Source organism: Garra rufa, chromosome 21 (genome assembly GCF_049309525.1).
Source record: "Garra rufa chromosome 21, GarRuf1.0, whole genome shotgun sequence".
NCBI classification, from domain to species: Eukaryota; Metazoa; Chordata; class Actinopteri; order Cypriniformes; family Cyprinidae; genus Garra; species Garra rufa.
In genome coordinates this window covers 24823579-24842467 of record NC_133381.1, presented here as the reverse complement: position 1 = coordinate 24842467, position 18889 = coordinate 24823579, and the positions used below count along the sequence as shown (strand labels likewise).

The 18889-nt window shown below is 37.9% G+C and overlaps 1 protein-coding gene across 3 annotated transcripts in view; it reads left to right on the top strand.

Annotated features, from left to right (window-relative positions):
- Window positions 1-18889, top strand: part of cnksr1 (connector enhancer of kinase suppressor of Ras 1) — a 57286-nt gene that overhangs the window by 31002 nt on the left and 7395 nt on the right. The window contains exons 7-17 of one of the 3 annotated variants that reach the window (XM_073826765.1): window positions 653-712; window positions 3126-3194; window positions 3644-3763; window positions 6583-6671; window positions 7016-7045; window positions 7259-7362; window positions 10921-11045; window positions 11295-11328; window positions 11427-11602; window positions 14504-14577; window positions 15012-15083. In XM_073826765.1, coding sequence (XP_073682866.1) covers window positions 653-712; window positions 3126-3194; window positions 3644-3763; window positions 6583-6671; window positions 7016-7045; window positions 7259-7362; window positions 10921-11045; window positions 11295-11328; window positions 11427-11602; window positions 14504-14577; window positions 15012-15083 — 953 coding nt within the window. The remainder of the gene's footprint in view (window positions 1-652; window positions 713-3125; window positions 3195-3643; window positions 3764-6582; window positions 6672-7015; window positions 7046-7258; window positions 7363-10920; window positions 11046-11294; window positions 11329-11426; window positions 11603-14503; window positions 14578-15011; window positions 15084-18889) is intronic. The other 2 variants (XM_073826766.1, XM_073826767.1) reach the window with 2 other exon arrangements.

Genomic DNA, 18889 nt, shown 5'->3' with positions numbered 1-18889 from the left:
CAATGCAACATGTATGATTACACTGGCAGTCATCCACAAACCATTCAAGGAAATCCAATAACAGGGTTTTACACTGTTCAGTATCCTGTAGTTTATTGACAAAGGAAAGACAAAGAAAATACTTGTGATTCTTGCCAAGTGAGACCAGCCTTTGCTGTTTTCTGGAGAGAGGTTGTGGGCAAACTCATTAGGTCTGTATTTTTGTAACATAATGAGCTGGCATTGGAGAAAACAAGTTTGAAAGAATATAATAATTGGACGTGATTGATTATTATTGATCTGACAGATACTAAAAGGTTCATTTAGCCTGAGGATGGAACGTACTGGTTCATTATCTCTTAAGACAGCAGGTCTCTGTACTTATAGCACATTTTCAGCACAGTCAATACTATATAGATCCAACGTGGGCTGACATCCGATACAGCAGTCGATTCATTGACCAGGACCGCTCCCTCAGTTCTCCTTTTGAATTTCTTGCTACAATGCTGGCAGGAGGGCTGAATATTAAAGCAAACCAGCAGGGTTCATGGACCAATTACCAGCCCAGATTCTCATCTTGCTTATAGGAGCCAATATCAAATCCATTGAATTCTAGTTTAGCTGAGGTCGAAGATATTCTTGGCTTGATATGCACATTATTTCTTTCACATAGGGAATTGAGATCACCACCACAGGATCCAGAAATCATTTTGTCACTGGAACAGCAGCAGAGGTAGGAGAGGTTGATGGTACCCCAGCGCTTCATATATTTTACTGAGATTGAAAAGTATCATTTTGTTTTCTTATGGTATTTAGTTAGAAAGAAATTTAGTGCATAAACAGACACAAATCATTCATTTCATTCATTAAATTATCTGCTGGGTGTGTGTGTAGGTAATGATCCCATAAATGAATTGCCTCAGAATAGAGTGAACTAAAGGTTAACTTTCTCTTATGGAAAAAAGCAGGCTAGTTTAAAGGTGTCTGGACTCACTTAAAACAAGAATCGTGGGTTTGAATTTTTTGCACATTAGGGTCAGAAATAGGAGAAGAGGGGAGTTATGATGTCATCTCTTTTAGTTTCATCTGTCATTGAATTCAAAGAGAGCCATATTTAGTCTCACACACACATATTGGGTTTCAGTGTTTTATGAGGACATTCCATAGTCAAAATCATTTTTATTCTCTACAAACTGTATTTTCTGTCCTCTTACCCCAGCCCTACCTCTAAACCTAGCTCTCACACAAAACTGTCTGCTGTTTTAGATTTTTAAAAGATCAGTCTGTATGATTTATAAGCTTGTTTTCTCATGGGGACCAAAAAAAAATTCCCAACAAGGTTAAAATTTATATGGGAATTGCTATTCAGTACTGTCCAAAAACAGTTTTTTACATAATAATGACCCAACGTTTTGTACGGCAGTGCATTATAATCATCCAGTCTTAAAGGGGTCCTGTTATGCTTTTTCACTTTTTGAATTTTAGTCAGTGTGTGGTGCGTATGTTTGGGCATAAAAAAACATCTACAAAGTTACAAATCTCAAAGTCCATTCCAAAGGGAGATATTTCATTTTTCAAAAATCCCTTTTCAAGAACTACAACAAACGGCTCCTTTGGACTACAGTGTTTGTTTTACAGATGTTATGATGTCACAACGCAGTCCATTAGAATATAATTGGTGGGGGATAGCCTACATTTAGCGATGTAGCATGGACAGCCGCTTCTGGGATGCTTCAGTGAGCCGCAGGGAGGCTGGTATAAATGCAAGCATTAACTAAAGTGGCCGCAATCTGCTCCGGTCGCCGTATCAGAGCAGTGCCATTGATGTGTGTGGTATAGAGGGTCGAAACACTTGTGGAGCCGCGGCTGATGTAAACACAAGCATTAACTAGAGTGATGATCATCGGTTGCCGTGTCGAAGCCGCGCTGTAGATGTGTGCAGTGTGTGCTAAGAGATTTATTCATCATGCAGTGTAGATAGCTTCACTAGCCTTATGTGGAAGCTGCTTTCAGGCATGTAAATAATTAAATAAATTAGCACAATAATGATAATATCATGTATCAGCGATCTCGCAGGCTGAAGATAGGACCAACACTACTGTAGCATATTATTTACTCACCCTCCATGCATCCTAGGTGTATATAACTTCCTTCTTTTAGACGAATGCAGTTAGAGTTATATTAAAAATTATTCTGCCACTCCCAAGCTTTAGAAAGCCATAGACTGGTGTTTCTCTTGCTGCTTTGGAAAGGGGTGTGGCAGGAATAAAACGTCATCTAAGCTGTTCGCCAATCGCAACACAGTGGGACTGCTAACCAATCACAACACATTTGGTTTTCCGAAAGGCAGGCCTTCATCAAACCCTTAACTAATCAAGCCATTTGTGCCAGGCTGGGGAGAAAGCTATTGTAATAATGTAAAATATGTCATTAATTACTCACCATCAAGTCGTTCTAAACCTGCAAGACCTTCGTTTATCTTCGGAACACAAATTATTATTGAATTTGATTAAGTCCGAGAGTTCTCTGACTCTTCATAGACAACAAGGGTACTAAATTGCATACAAAAACCGAACCGAACCGATTTTTTCTTTTTTAAGAAAAACATCCACATATAAATCGTAAGAATCAATTTAATCTAGCTTGTGCTAACAGTTGTACACGGAACTTGTTGCTTTGGAAAGAGGCGTGGCAGGACTAAAATGCTGTCTAAGCTTTTCGCCAATCACAATGCAGTGGGACTGCTAACCAATCACAACACATTTAGCTTTTTGAAAGGCGGGCGTTCATCAAACCCGGAGCTAATCGAGCCATTTGTGCCAGCCTGGGGAGAAAGCTATTGTAATAATGTAAATTATGTAAAAAATGCATTTTTCGAACCACCAAGCATGACAGCATGTTCTAGTGCACTCCCAAAACAAAATAAAGACTTTGTAAAAGAGTATAATAGGACTACTTTAAAGATATTGATGTTGCTTTCAAAATCCACTTGGTTCAAAAAGGGGCTTGTGCCAGTTTGAATGGGCTATTCAATTTTCTAAGCCATTTCAATCATTCGTTTGGTATTTTTATTGGTAGTGGTGTTTTGGTGCTGAAATATTCAGTAGAACACTGTGTTGTACATAACCATACATTCTGTTTTACAGTCTCCTACAGAGATCTGTGAGAAGATTTTAGCGGGAGATGAGGTCATTCAGGTCAACGGACAGATAGTGGTGAGTAATAACAGTTCAACGCTAATGATGTTTAACTGTACTAATAGTGATATACTGGTGTTATTTGCATAAAGACTGCTGTAAGGATAGAAATTAGACAGGGTTTTAATGAGAGGGGCTGAAGCCCCGGGTTGGCACAGTAAGACTCGTCCATCCATTTGATGACCTGCCTGCTGGATTCGGATTTGAGCAGATGTCTTTTGTCCACTAATTTGGATTATCAATGTTTGTGGCCCAGTGTCCTGTAATTACTGATAGGAACAGAAGAAAAACAACGGTTATTTTAAATTGATTTTAAATTACATGATTAAAAAAAGATTAATCTAGCACAGTTTTGTGAAAATGACCCATGGATTGGTGCAGCAACAACATTAGGTGCAAAAGAAACACTATTTTGGATTTAAATATACATTTATTTCTTGCAGTGTAATTTATGCATTCTATTTCAGGTTGGTTGGAGCCGGGCAAACCTTGTTAAAAAACTAGAGGAAAATCCAAATGGAGTCACTCTGGTTTTGAAGAGGCTTCCAGGGTACCTGAAACGCAAGGAGAGCCGAGCCAAGTCTGAGGTACTACAGGCTTATCCTTTGCCTGTACATATGCCACTTTAAACATTTTCAAAATAGCTGTTGATATTACATATATACATATATTAAAATACTACTTTTATACTAGCAGTTTAGCCCAAAAACACTGAAATATATTTTTTTTTTTGGCTGTAGGGGTATGTCAGCTTTGTTAACGCTGCTGGATACACATCTGATTTGGTTATCAAATTTGAACTTTAGGACTGAAAGTCCACACTGTTATTTTGCAAATGAACTCATTGCCCTCAAACAACAACTGAGTTAACTGTCACTGGAAAGAAAGGATAAAACACTGTACATTTTCACTATCATGACTTCTATGGAAACCCATTTCTGGCACATAGGAAAACAATCATGCTTTAGTAAATCATAATTGACATAAAATTTGAAATTGTTACATAAAAAGTCAAGGTTGCCATAATTATAACTTTTTATACAATTTTAGCTTATGTCATTTCACTTATGTCGCTGCTATTCAAAAGTTTGGGATCAGTAAGATTTTTATTGTTTTTTTAACAACAGTCTTTTCTGCTCATCAAGGCTGCGTGTATTTGATAAAAAAAAAATACAGAAAAACAGTAATATTGTGAAATATTATTGCGGTTTAAAATTGTGGGTTTCCTATTTTAATATACTTTAAAATATAATTTATTCCTGTGATGCAAAGCTGAATTTTCAACATCATTACTTCAGTCTTCAGTGTCAAATGATCCTTCAGAAATCATTCTAATATGCAGATTTATTATCAATGTTGAAAACAGTTGTGCTACTTAATATTTTTTTAAAAGCTATTATACTTTTTTCAAGACTCTTTGATGATTAAAATATTAAAAAACAAAATAAATCTTTTGTAACAATATACCGTTCAAAGTTTGGGGACAGTAATTTTCTTTCTTTCTTTCTCTGAAAGAAATCAATACTTTCATTCAGCAAGGATGAGTTCAATTGATAAAAAGTGATAGTAAAGACCTATATTGTAACTTCTTATTCATCAAAGCATTCTGAAATAAATATCACAGGTTCCAAAAAAAATATTAAGCAGCACAACTGTTTCCAGCACTGATAATAATAATTCAGCAAATGAGGATGATTTCTGAAGGATTCTGTGACGCTGAAAATTGTTACAGCTGATGAAAATTCAGCTTTACATCACAGAAATAAATTATATTTTAAAGTATATTAAAATAGAAATTTGTTATTTTAAATTACTCTGTTATTACTTTTTTTCTGTATGTTTGATCAAATAAATGGAACTTTGATGAACATAAGAGACTTTAAAAAAAATTTTTTTTAAACCTTACTGATCCCAAACTTTTAAATGGCAGTGTGGGTCCTATATGATGAAAGAGTGAGTGTAGATTAATATACTTTCAGGTAGTAATAAATGACAACAAATATCAGATTTCTAATCAAAGATGGATGTGCTTTGAATCTGGTCTGTAGAAATCTTCTGAACAATCCCAAAGTGTTTTGACAGTGTTAATAACCAGTTAGAAAATGAACACATGAGTCTCATATGAGGTGCTGCAAGCGTTTTACATTGTTGGTTCTTTTAGTGGTTGCTTTGCAACAGATTTATGAAAGTCACATGTTCACACGTCACATGTGGTTGCGCTTGTTTGAAAAGCAATACACACATTTCCTCTTTGTGACGCTGAAATGAATACATACTCTCTCACACATACAGACTCAGACATGCATACTAAAATACACATTTTGAAAACGAAACAGACAATCTAATTTTCATTTGAACTTCTCGTGCATTAAAAGCATTGCCATGACAACAGCGACTTCCTACGATTCAGTCTCCTGTGACTGCAAACACTCAGTAGGACAGTGTGTGATGTAGAAGTCATGTGGCGTTTAAAATGATCGGGTCTGTTGGTCACCCTGAGGGACTGATCCACGGGGATGTGCAAGGAGCTCAGAAAAACACACAGATCCTTAGCAGACCCTTCACATACTGATGAATTCAGACTCAAGACTTTTTCACATAAATTTGTGAGCTATCAAGAACATTCCAGTGGTGTTTTAGTATCATCGATATACTACTGTATTTTTTTAAGGTAGTACTTTTTTAAAAATATATATTTTTTCTTGTAAAACTGTGTGCCAGTGCTTGTGTTTGTGTTTATTAAGCAATAATATTTTAATGTTTTTTTAACGGGATAGTTCACCCAAAAATAAAATTCTGTCATTAATTACCCCCCCTTAAGTCGCTCTAAACCCGCAAGACCTTCGTTCATCTTCGAAACATGAATTATTATTGAATTTGATTAAATCCGAAAGCTCTCTGGCCCTTCATTGACAAAAAGGGTAGTAAATAATTGAATAAAGTCGTTATTTTTGTGTTCTTTGCGCACAAAAAGCTTCAAAAAGTTAAGGTTGAACATAAATTTTTTGTGCCTTGACAGTGGTAGTACCCTTTCTGTCTATGAAGGGTCAGAAAGCTCTTGGATTTCATCAAAAATATCTTAATCTGTGTTCCCGAAGATGAACGAAGGTCTTACTATCCCTTTAAAAAAAATCTTGAACTATTACTGCCCACAAAGTATTGCTTAATAAACACAAAAACAGGCACTAGCACACATCCTTACAGGAAAAAGACACATAAAAGCAATTATACATGCCACAACCTTACCACGATCATTCACAAGACATGAAAATGCGCTCATTAACTGTTACACACCTAATATGTACACCCACACAAAAAAAAACACACTCGCCACATGAGTCACTCTCTGCGGTGACATTGGGTTTTTCCAAACATCTCATCAATCTTATCAATTCCTTACTTTCAGAAGGAGGAGGAAGAGGACGAAGAGGAAGAGAAAAACAAACATTCTCTTTTGGGCAGGGTGGCAGCTTCAGTCCGCTCTCTATCCTTCAGGTGAGTTTGTCTGAATATCCTCAGACGCGTCTATAATCACTATATTGCTTTTTAAACTATCACTATATTGCTTTCTGGGGCTCTGTAGAGGCATTTCAAATCTCTCATTTCATGTTTGTTGTTAAAACATCATTGAGAGAGAGAAATTATAGTAGTTAGAGGCTCTACAATATGTTGGAATACAATAGGTTTTGTCTGCTTCGCCTTGATTCTGTGCCTTCATCGCATCATTTTACTCTTTTACTGTAAACTTACCGTGTATAAGAACTGAAAGTCTTCATTTCTCTGCCTGTGTGTTTCATGAACTAAATTCTTGTTTCATAACTGTTTTCTGCGAGCTACAGTGAGGACATGCGAGCAATCCGCTATCTCAGGTCTGTGTGTGTGTGTGTACAGCATGGCTGAATTGAATTTGAATGTGAGCTATAGTATGTGTGTGTTTAGGTCAGTTTTCATAGCATTAAAGCTGATTCTGTATGTAGCGCTGCAAAGAGCCTCTTAGCTGACTGTGTTTTCAATTATTTTTTTAGTGTTATATGCTTTCATATAGTTTGTAATGTATGTGTGTGTGTGCTTATGTACCACAGATCAGCGTCAGACAGTACATATCATTTTAGACAGGAGAAATCAGCGCTCTCTAGTGAACAAAGCTCTAATGAAATTCAGCCAATCACCTTAAAGCCAAGGGCAGGTAAGATCACAGCAGACTGTACAAAAAGACATCAGTTGGGATATGTATGGGAATGTAATATTGGGAATGTAATATTTGCCCAAGATTGTCCTGAAGAAAGAAAGAAATATTGTTCATTAGCTTCAGTTGAAGTCAAAAGTTTACATACACCTGTCACAACCCCGTCTGTCATTGGTTTCTCCCATTGTCTTCCCCTGCCATTCTGTGTTCATTTGGTTTAGCCCTGTGTTTAGCCATTATCTGTTTCACCTGTCCTTGTAATCATTAGTCATCTGTGTCACCTGTGTTTGATAATTAGTTGCCCTTTATAAGTCTGTCTTTGAGTTTAGTCTTTTGTCGGTCTTTAACGTTTCCTGGATGTGTGTGAAAGCCCTCTGTGTTCCTGCCTGTTCCTGCCTTGTTCATCTTGGAGATTTCTATTAAATTTATTGTTGATTGTAAATCTCGTCTATCGTCTCGTCTCGTCCTGCACACCCGCGTGACAGAAAGACCGACCCAAAAAAAAAAATTCACGGCGTCTTCCCCTGCGTTTATTTTCCGTTTTTTTTGTATCAGTGTTTAGTTTATTTTTTTTTCTTCCCCCGTCATGAATGATCCCGCCGTCCTCATTCTCCTCCTGAAGCAGGGGAACCGCTCTCTCGAGGACCACACCAGAGACTTTATATTCCTCGCCCCGTTTACGCACTACCCGGACAGTTGCCTATGCACGTTCTACCGCGTGGGACTTAATGATAACATCCAGAGGCAGCTGTCCGGGGAGGGTCCTCGGGAGAGCCTCGCCGACTACATCGAGTGGGTGCTGGTGTCCAGCAGAGCTTCGTTGACCGCGAAGGATGACACCAGCCCCACTCCAGACCCAGAACCCAGCCCAACATCACCCCGACAAGCGGAGTTGCAGCCCGAGCCCACCGACGATGGAGAGCCCGAGCCGAGAGCGACAGAGCCAGAGCCGGACCCATCGGACCAGGTGCGAGAGCCGACTGCTACATCCGCGACGGTGGAGTGTGACGTGGAGCAAGAGAGGGCTACAGAGAGCCCTGCCCACTGCACCACCACTGGGGGTGAGAATGAGCAACACTCTGGGGACTTAATAGACTTTTCCACAGAACCACTGGCCTGCCTGAACTTCCCACCCACCCGCCCTCTTCTGCCTATGCCTGAGTCTCCGCTGGTCCCGTCCAGCCGTCCTGAATCTCCGCTGGTTCCGTCCAGTCGTCCAGAGTCATCGCTGATTTCGCCCAGCCTTCCTGAATCTCCGCTATCACCTGTCAGTCCCCCTGCTCACCCTCAGTCATCCACCTGTGCAGTGGGCTCGCCGCGGGACTGCCAGCTTCCATCGGCGTCTCGGCTGGAGGATTCCTCAGCTCCGCCTCCAGCCTCCGAGTCCTGGACTCCGCCTCGGCCCTTCGACCCCGCGGTTCCACCACGGCTCTCGACGCCCTCCTCTCCACCGTCGCCCGTCGATCCACCAGCTCCACCGGGCTCCATCGTCTTTCCGGCTCCGCCCTGGTCAGTCGTCACCCCATCGGCTCCTCAGGACTCTGCTCCTCCGGCTGTGCCTCGTCGCGCCGTCCCACCGGCTCCTTGGGACTCCTCCTTCCTGCGGGCACAGCCTCCATCCTCTGTCGCTCCGGCTCCGCCGCGGATCTCCGGGACTCCGCCATCCGCCTCGGGCGCCAGAGCCTGCTCCACCTTGGCCCTCCGGATCCTCGGCGTCACCCCGGATCATCGGCTCTCCGTCTCCGCCTCGGGCTCCTCCGCCATCTGCTCCGCCTCTGTCGGTCGGCCCCATGGAGTCGGCACGCCTTCCTCCACCATGGCTCCTCCCTCCGTCGGCTCCACCGTGGGCCGTCATCATGGCTGTGGTCTGGGTCAGTTCCTCCTGCTTCAGGCCCCTCCTGTTTCCTCCCTGGCTCCTCCCACCTTCGTCGCCCCCCTGGACTCTGTTGACTTTGTTTGTTGTCCCCCTCCAGGGGTACCGTCCTCCGCCCAAGCCTCCTCCCTTATGTACTCTGTTCTTCCGCCCCTCTCGTTTTCTCCACGGCGCGAGGACGCGCCTTTCCGGAGGGGGGCGTGATGTCACAACCCCGTCTGTCATTGGTTTCTCCCATTGTCTTCCCCTGCCATTCTGTGTTCATTTGGTTTAGCCCTGTGTTTAGCCATTATCTGTTTCACCTGTCCTTGTAATCATTAGTCATCTGTGTCACCTGTGTTTGATAATTAGTTGCCCTTTATAAGTCTGTCTTTGAGTTTAGTCTTTTGTCGGTCTTTAACGTTTCCTGGATGTGTGTGAAAGCCCTCTGTGTTCCTGCCTGTTCCTGCCTTGTTCATCTTGGAGATTTCTATTAAATTTATTGTTGATTGTAAATCTCGTCTATCGTCTCGTCTCGTCCTGCACACCCGCGTGACAACACCCTTGCAGAATCTGCAAAATATTAATTATTTGACCAAAATAAGAGGGATTATAAAAAATATTTAGTACTAACCTGAATTAGATATTTCACATAAAAGACATTTACATATAGTCCACAAGAGAAATTAATAGTTGAATTTATAAAAATTTTACATACACTTGATTTTTTTAAGTGATAGTTTTTCATAAGTCATTTGTTTATACTTGTTTGTTTTTCAGCATTTTTGTGTATTTGAATCCTTTCCAACAATAAATGTATGATTTTAAGATCCATTTTTTTAGACTGAGGACAACTGAGGGGCTCACATGCAACTATTACAGAAGATTCAAACACTCACTGAAAAAAAACAATGCATTAAGCGCCTTGTGTTGAATTTGAACTTATTTAGTCTTCTGGGAAACATGTAAGTATACTCTGTAGCTTCTGAAGGGCAGTACTAAATGAAAATTTTATGATATTTAGGCAAAATAAGAAAAATGTACACATCTTCTTTCCGTTCAAAAGTTTACACCCCTGGTTCTTAATGCATCGTGTTTCCTTCTGAAGCATCAGTGAGCATTTGAACCTTCTGTAATAGTTGCATATGAGTCCCTCAGTTGTCCTCAGTGTGAAAAGATGGATCTCAAAATCATACAGTCATTTTTGGAAAGGATTTAAATACACAAAATACTAAAAAAACAAAGAATTTGTAAGACCTGAAGTAATTTTCTTAATAATAGCCTGAGTTTAACTGTTCAAGACAACTGTTTTGTAATTTTAACTGTTATTTTCTCTTGTGGACTATATGTAAATGTCTTTTATATGAAATATCTTATTCAGGTCAAAACTAAATACAAAATAATATGCATTTTGTATAATCCCTCTTAACATTTTTCAGATTCTGCAAATTCTTTTGACTTCAATTGTATATTTTTCTAATCAACAGCATGGCTTTACAGTTGAACTAGTACTAAGCAGCATAAAATAGCCTGAACCAGCGCTTTAATTGATTCTATTTCAGCTAATCTTTTCATCGGCCATAGTTTCTTTGCTATTCTTTGCTGCTGAACATATAGATTTGTTGCTTAGGTTACAGACATTTATAGCTTTGAATTCATCTTATAGGCTGTCGAAAAAATGTTTAAATCTGTCTTCACTTTTATAGACTCTCAGCGTGGAAGTCAAAACAGTTTGGAAACAGATTCATCTGCACAAAGGAGTCCGTCCCCACAAAGCTCAGAGCAGAACCGATCCAGCACAAGCTCCCTCCCTGACATGGCAGGGCTAAGAGTAAGTACAAAAAAAACATTTATAAACCTTAATTTGATATGACATACAACTCAGTATGCTTTGCACTTTTTGCATTTTGGATACTACCGCATACTATAATGATTTGTCACCCTTGTGCTGCCCTTAAGCGTGATAAACAACAATACAATAAAGTGGTCCTAATGTGGCAATTCTGATCAAATCAGCAGAAGGTCTTCTTTAAACCCTATGATCTCAAACTAATTATATGTTGCTTTTTTTTTACCAAAGGAGGAAAAGGAGAACAAGAAGAGCTCAACTAAAGGTCAGGGATTTGTTCATTCACTATTTTTGCAGGATTTTTTCTAGGATATCTTATTTCATCCATTGCAAAATAATTCGTGATTCATATGTACAATTTAGGTACGCGGACGGCATTAAGCCGCCGGAGGGTGTCCTGTCGTGAACTTGGCCGTCCAGACTGTGACGGATGGCTCTGGAAAAAAAGAAAAGAAGCAAATGTCTTCATGACTCAGAAATGGCAGAGATTTTGGTTTGTCCTGAAAGGTCCTACACTGTACTGGTATACCAGCCAACAGGTTAGTACAAGTTACAAGTAGTACAAAGTAATCTCGGTAACAATTTATAATAGGGAACGTGCATTCACTATTAATTAATAGTTAGCATCCAATAGACTCATAATTTGATGCTTATTAATAGTAAGGTAGTTAAGTTTAGGTGTGGAGTAGGATTAAGGGATCTAAAAAAAAGGATATGTGCTTTATAGGTATGAATAAATGATCAGTATGCTAGTAATATGTATGCTAATAAGCAGCTTGTTAATAGTTAGAATTGGTTCAGAATAGTTCACCCAGAAATTAAAATTCTGTCATTAATTACTCACCCTCATGTTGTTCCAAACCCAAGAACTTCGTTCATCTTGAGAATACAAATTAAGATATTTTTGATGAAATCTGAGAGCTTTCTGACCCTGCATAGACAGCAATGTAACTTAAAAATGTAAACTTAAAAAAAGGTAGTAAGGACCTATATATTGTTAAAATAGTGGTTCAACCGTAATTTTACAAAGCTATGAGAATGCTATTTGTGTCACCCTCACGTCACCCTCCTCCGTCATTGTCGACAATATTGCAATTGCAATGTATGCGTCAAGGTACTTTCGATACATTAACATTTCTAAACTTTATGGATCTGGGAAAATTTCAGTTGCTCATTATAAAAGGTCACAAAGCTTTTGGACTTTGGACATCAAAATATCTTAATTTGTGTTCTGAAGATGAACTAAGGTCTTACAGGTTTGGAATGACATGAGGGTGAGTAATTAATGACAAAATCTTTGGGTGAAATATCTTTTAAAATAAAGTGCTACCATAAACTGCCATCTGTGTAATCAATTATTATATTAAGAATTATTAAAAATGTGTTAAACTGAAAAAAAAACCTCCTTGAATGCATTTTCATCTATACTAGAGATGCACAATATATATAGCACTGATGCCTGATATTGGACATTTAATTATGCTATATTTTCTCCTATTTTTACATTTAGATGACATTTTTCATCATCTAATGCTCATTTACAGTTCATATTTAAAATATGTGTCTAAGTAGCACAGGTATATTTGTAGCAATAGCCAAAAATACATTAGCGAATTTTCTTTTATGCCAGACATTGTTTGGATATGAAGAAAAGATCATGTTCATACATATTCATTCAATTCATTTATGAATTGCTAAGAACTTCATTTGGACAACTTTAAGGGCGATTTTCGGTATTTCGATTTTTTTTTTTTTTTTTTTTTTGCACCCTCAGATGATGTATAAATCTCAATTTCAAGAAATTGACCCTTATGACTGGTCAATATATTTAAGAAAAATATTAAAAAAATCTTTAAATAAATATAAATTCTACATACTGTGGATTATAATGTTGTGATTTTGCATGTTTTTTTTTTTAAGGTAAAGTCTGTCTGTCATTTTCTGTTGATGGTAAAAAATAGTTTTGGTCCGCATTGACTTCCATTGTATTTTTGTCCACACAATGGAAGCAAATGGGAAACCATATGTTTGCCAGCATTCTTCAAAATATTACATTTCATGTTCTTCAGAAAAAAGATAGTCATACAGGTTTGGAACAATATGATTGAACAAATTGATAGAAATTATAGAAATTCTGACAGAATGTTTACTTTGGGCTGGACTATTCCTTTAAGTTACTGAGACAAAATAACTTGTTGGAAAAATTGAGCAAAAATAAATAAATATACATCATCTGAAAGCTGAATAAATAAGCTTCCATTGATGTGTGGTTTGTTAGGATAGGACAATATTTTCAACTATATGAAAATCAGAAATCCAAGGTTGCAAAAAAAAAAATCTAAATACTGAGAAAATCGCCTTTAAAGTTGTCCAAATTAAGTTCTTAGCCATTCATATTACTAATCAAAATTTTTATTTTTAAATATATACAGTAGGAAATGTACAAAATATCCTCATAGAACATGATCTTTTCTTAATATCCTAACAATTTTTTGCTTAAAAGAACAATCGATAATTTTGACCAATACAATGTATTTTTGGCTATTGCTACAAATATACCAGTGCTACTTAAGACTGGTTTAGTGGTTAAATATGAACTGTAAATGAGCATTAGATGATGAAAAATGTCATCTAAATGTAAAAAATAGGAGAAAATAAACAATTGGACATCCGTCCAAAACATTACTGTGCTATATATATTGTGCATCTCTAGTATAGATGAAAATGCATTCAAGGAGGGTTTCTTTCAGTTTAACAATTTTTTAATAATTCTTAATATAATAATTGATTACACAGATGGCAGTTTATGGCAGCACTTTATTTTAAAAGATATTTCACCCCAAAATGTTGTCATGAATTACTCACTCTTATGTCCTTCCAAACCTGTAAGACCTTAGGTCATCTTCAGAACACAAATTAAGCTATTTTTGATGAAGTCCAAAAGCTCTGTGACCCTCCATAATGAGCAATGTAACTGAAATTTTCCCAGACCCAGAAAGTGTAGAAATGTAAATGTAGTAAGTACCATGATCTTATTTTTAGATCCCTTAATCCTACTCCACACCTAAACTTAACAAAAACCTTACCATTAATAAGCATCAAATTATGAGTCTATTGAATGCAAACTCTTAATTAATGGTGAATGTATGTTCTGAGCAATATGACGTCAATATGACGGCTTGATAATAGAGACTGTTTAGGAGTGAATGGTTTTTTATCTTCGTAGGGTGGTTGTGTCCACACACTGCTAAGACATATTTATATGCAAACACCATGTAAAAGTGAATTTAGCATCCAGTGTTCCCTATATCAGCATTTATCCATAACATGAGACTAATTATCAGCTTATCGGTATCCCTCAGAATTCTAATATCCGTGTATCTCTTAACAAAGTCTGTACTGTACATATACTTAATTGTTGAACCCATATATTTTTGCAGGAGGAGAAGGCTGAAGGCTTAATCAAGATCGGCAGCTACAGTATAGAGAGTGCAGGAGAACACAAGAGGAAGTAGTGAGTATCTTCTACACTATACCGAACATGCTGGCTCTGGTTACCCATTCATTTTTTTGCAGTCGAAGTCAAATATGAAGGGAAGCGTATCTGTTGACTGAACGACATTAAAGCCCGTTTAGCGTGATTGTTTGTGTTCACACTGTCATAAAGAAACAGAAGTCGTCGGTCTCCTCGGACTCTGTGTTTGTGGTTGGCTGTGAGAGTGAGAGTATCAGACGCAGGAGGGCAGTTAGCTGAAGATGTGTGAATCACAGAATTACACTTTACGTTCCTCAGAGCTTCCCCCGCAGTCCACAGACACTGAACAGCACAACCTGCCACCACGATGACAAATGAGTTTTTTATTTTTTCATTAAGCTGCTAATGCCTCTGCCCTAAGATTAATGGGTATTATCATCTGATCTTTCTCTCTCGTTCTCTTTTTCTCCTAGTGTATTTAAAATGTGCCATCAGCGCTTCCAGAATTTCTTCTTCGCTGCTGATAATGTAACCGACATGAGCAAGTGAGTGTGACTGCATATAAACATGCATTTTCTCTGCCGAAAGTCATTCATGTCTTTATAGCTCAGAGAGCATTTCGTAAAAATCATTGAGTAGCGCAAATGTCACAATGATTAGATCGTGCTGTGCAACTGCAGTTTCTCTTCATGTGCAAATGATTGTGCTTTGACCTTTGAATTTAAATGGATGTGTTAGATGCAATGACATTGTGTTTTTATAGGTGGAGTGTGTGATGTGTTAAAGTACTTTTTTTTTTTTTAAGTTTAATGCGCATAGGCTGACTTCATAAATAGTGCAAACACTGTGTGGGAGAGTTTAGAATAGACAGACGAGTTTATTTTTACACTATCTGCGCTGTTTTATTAATTAAAGCAATTATGCAAATTAGGTAATGGTGTAAACAAGATCTGACAGAGTTCCAGACCTTGCAAGTCGGCTCTGAGACTTTGCAGGGGAAATTTATTCTTAATCCTAATAATTAGTATCTTTGAAAGTACATACTGTATGTCATATTGCTTTATATTACTGAGAATAAAAATGATAAAATAAACATTTTGATAACAAGCAATCAACTTTAGCTAATAGCTTGAAGGCATAGTTCACCCAAAAATGAAAATTCTGTCATTAATTACCAGTGATGGGAATAGCGGCATTATAAATAAACTGCGATATTAACAGCATTACTTTTTTTCAGTAGCAAATAATCAAAACAAATGACTGTTTCCCCCTTTACAATGCTGTTACTGTTAATGACAATAAATTGCGGCATTACTATAATACTCACTGAAGCGGTTTTCATCCGAGTAGGTTCTCTCTCGGCTATTTTTTTGTTTTGTTTTTGTTTTGTCCTCTTTGGTCTGTGACTATGTTTGCCGGAATATATGCTTTTCTGTGTATTTCTGACTTTGGTTTTTACCATCAACATGCCAGGGACTGCAGATGAAAATTAGCCTAAATGGCTAAATCTGTTACATTTACATAGTATACTTGTTTAAATAAATAAAGTAATCTTAGGCTACTCATCAGAATGATCTCCACTGGATCAAGCTGCGCATCTCAATGTGTTGCGTTCTTCTTCTGAAGTAAATTCTGGCTTGTTCCTCTTCTCTCATCTTCTTCCAGAAACGAAAAGTAGCTGAGATGAACTTTTTTGAATGTTCACTTTTTTTTTTACTGAGGTGATATGGACGTTTAGCTACATGTCCGTGCATCTCACGTGGATGTTTGAAATTTGAAAAGCAGAGTGGCTTGTGGGTGTGATTACATTAGAGATGAGTTTAGACAGGAAAAACTGAAGCTTGCGTTGGTGTCATATGGATTACTTTATCAGAGAATAATTGTTTTCGAGGTGACTTACTTAATTTAAAAGTAGAGGTTTCAAGCTTCCTATAAATATTTGTATCATGTCTGTGAGGCAGGTATTCGATAAGATTCAGGTTGTTTTATTTACGTGTCTGTGAAGAGTGGTAAATAAGACCGAGACAGCAGAGAGCACACCCTGTATATTTTCTTTATTTTACAAAAGCACATTTGTTTTGTTGTTATTATGACAATACACAGTAAAAGTAGACCCTTTGCCGTTTTTAACTATACCTTATTCTTATCTGTATGATCAAAAATGTTGGAATATTTTCAGCTCTATAACGTGATATTTAATCTCTGGAAGGTGTCTCTTACATTGTCCCACAGCAACATCAAAATAGTTTAGATTAGTGTACAATGTTTTATTTATTTAACACATTTAATATTGTGGGCATCCAAGTTATTTGACATATTTGAAAAAAAAATTTCAATGTAACACAATAGTTACTTTCCCTGGTAATTAGTTACTTTTATAATGATGTAACTCCGTTAGTAACTCAGTTACTATTTGTGAGAAGTAACTAGTAACTATAACTAATTACTTTTTTAAAGTAACATGCCCAACACTGTTAATTACTCACCCTCATGACGTTGCAAACCTGAAAAACCATTTCTCTCCGGAACACAAATTAAAGGTGTGTTCACACTTGTAGTTCGGTTCGTTTGGTTCATTTGGTCAGGATCAAAAGGGAAATGATACATTTGGTCCTGGTCCACTTAGCGTTCACACTGGCATTTTTGACAGTGAACCTAAAGATACCAAAACCTAAAGGCATAGTGATACAGGGAACTTTACCTCCTTGTTGATCTACGGTTGCTCTCTGCTTGTTTTGTTTTGGATACACCGCTTGTTCCCTTCGCGAAATCATGTCGCATAGCGTCGTATCTTGTCATTACTTCCTGTTTTTGGTTCGTTTAGAAGTATTTGGTCTGTGTTGCATTCATATTTAATTTGAACCGCACCAGAGTTTGTTTGGAAGCGAACCGAAACCGATCTTTTTAACGGTCTCTGTCCGCTTGTTTGGTGCACACCGGGGTTTCGGAATTGCAAACAAACTGCACTAACAGAGCAATTGCATCAGGGTTCGTTTTAATCGAACCAAAAATGACAAGTGTGAACGCATCATATTTTTGATGAAATCCAAGAGCTTTCTGACCCTGGATAGACAGCAATGCAGCTGACAAGTTCAAGGCCCAGAAAGGTAGTAAGGACATCATTAAAATAGTCCATGTGACATCAGTGGTTCGACCGTAATTTTTTGAAGCTACAAGAATACTTCTTGTGCAAAAAGAAAACAAAAATAACAAATTCAACATTTTCTCCACTTCCGTGTCAGTCTTTGATGCTTGTTCACAAGAGTATCACAACGCATGCATGTGGTGCTGCTGATGCAGGAGTCGGCGATCTGGCATCGATCTTTTTTAGTTCATTTTAGTCTGTATATTCTGGTTTTAATAAGTAAGGCTGGGCAAAAAATTGCAAGTCATCCTCTCTGTCAAAATCTTCAGACATGTTTACAAAGACTGTTTTATGTTCAGTGTGCATCTTCTTCTGCTTGTAAACAAGGCATAGCGCATCCAGGTTCTGCGTCAGAAAACCGGCTCCTGCGTCAGCAGCATCACACGTATGCGTCACGATATTCTTGTGAAGACGGATAAGAAGAAATTGTTGAAAGTTATTTTTGTTTTCTTTGCGCACAAAATCTTTTGTCGTAGCTTCGTAAAATTACAGTTGAAACCACTGATGTTACATTGACTATTTCCCTATGTCCTTACTATCTATCTGGACCTTGAACGTGTCAGTTGTGTGGCTGTCTATGCAGGTTCAGAATGCCCTCGGATTTCATCAAAAATATCTTCATTTGTGTTCTGAGGTAAAATGAAGGTCTGATGGGTTTGGAACAACATGAGTGTGAGCAATTAATGACACAATTTTAATTTTTAAGTGAACTATACTTTTAAGATTATTTTTAAATGACTAAATTTAAATAATTTAATATAATTCTAAGACTTATTTGGGCCCCCTGGAAGCTTGCAGACGCCCCCTGGTTGAGAACCCTTATTGTAATGGTAAAGAAATTCAGCAATTTGCATTTAATGTAAATTAATATAATGCCGTGAACAAGCTGAAAAGGCTTGTACTTGTTATTGGAAAAACATATTTTTGTGATTTTATTAATGTTAGATCAGCCACTGCATGGCACCTCTGCAGTAATTCAGATTGGAGCACTTTATGTAATAGCACTACAGACTGGAGCTCTCTTTTACACTTCATGATTTGTCCCATGACCAGTTGAGCTCAGGTGCTTGTTACCTCTAAAAATAGAGCTGATGATATGATGTTCAGGAGAGAACCTCGGGCAGTTATGTTAACTATCATCAATCATTCCCCCACTCGTTTGCCAAACGATAATATTAGACCGATATCAGATGACTCAGTTTGTCT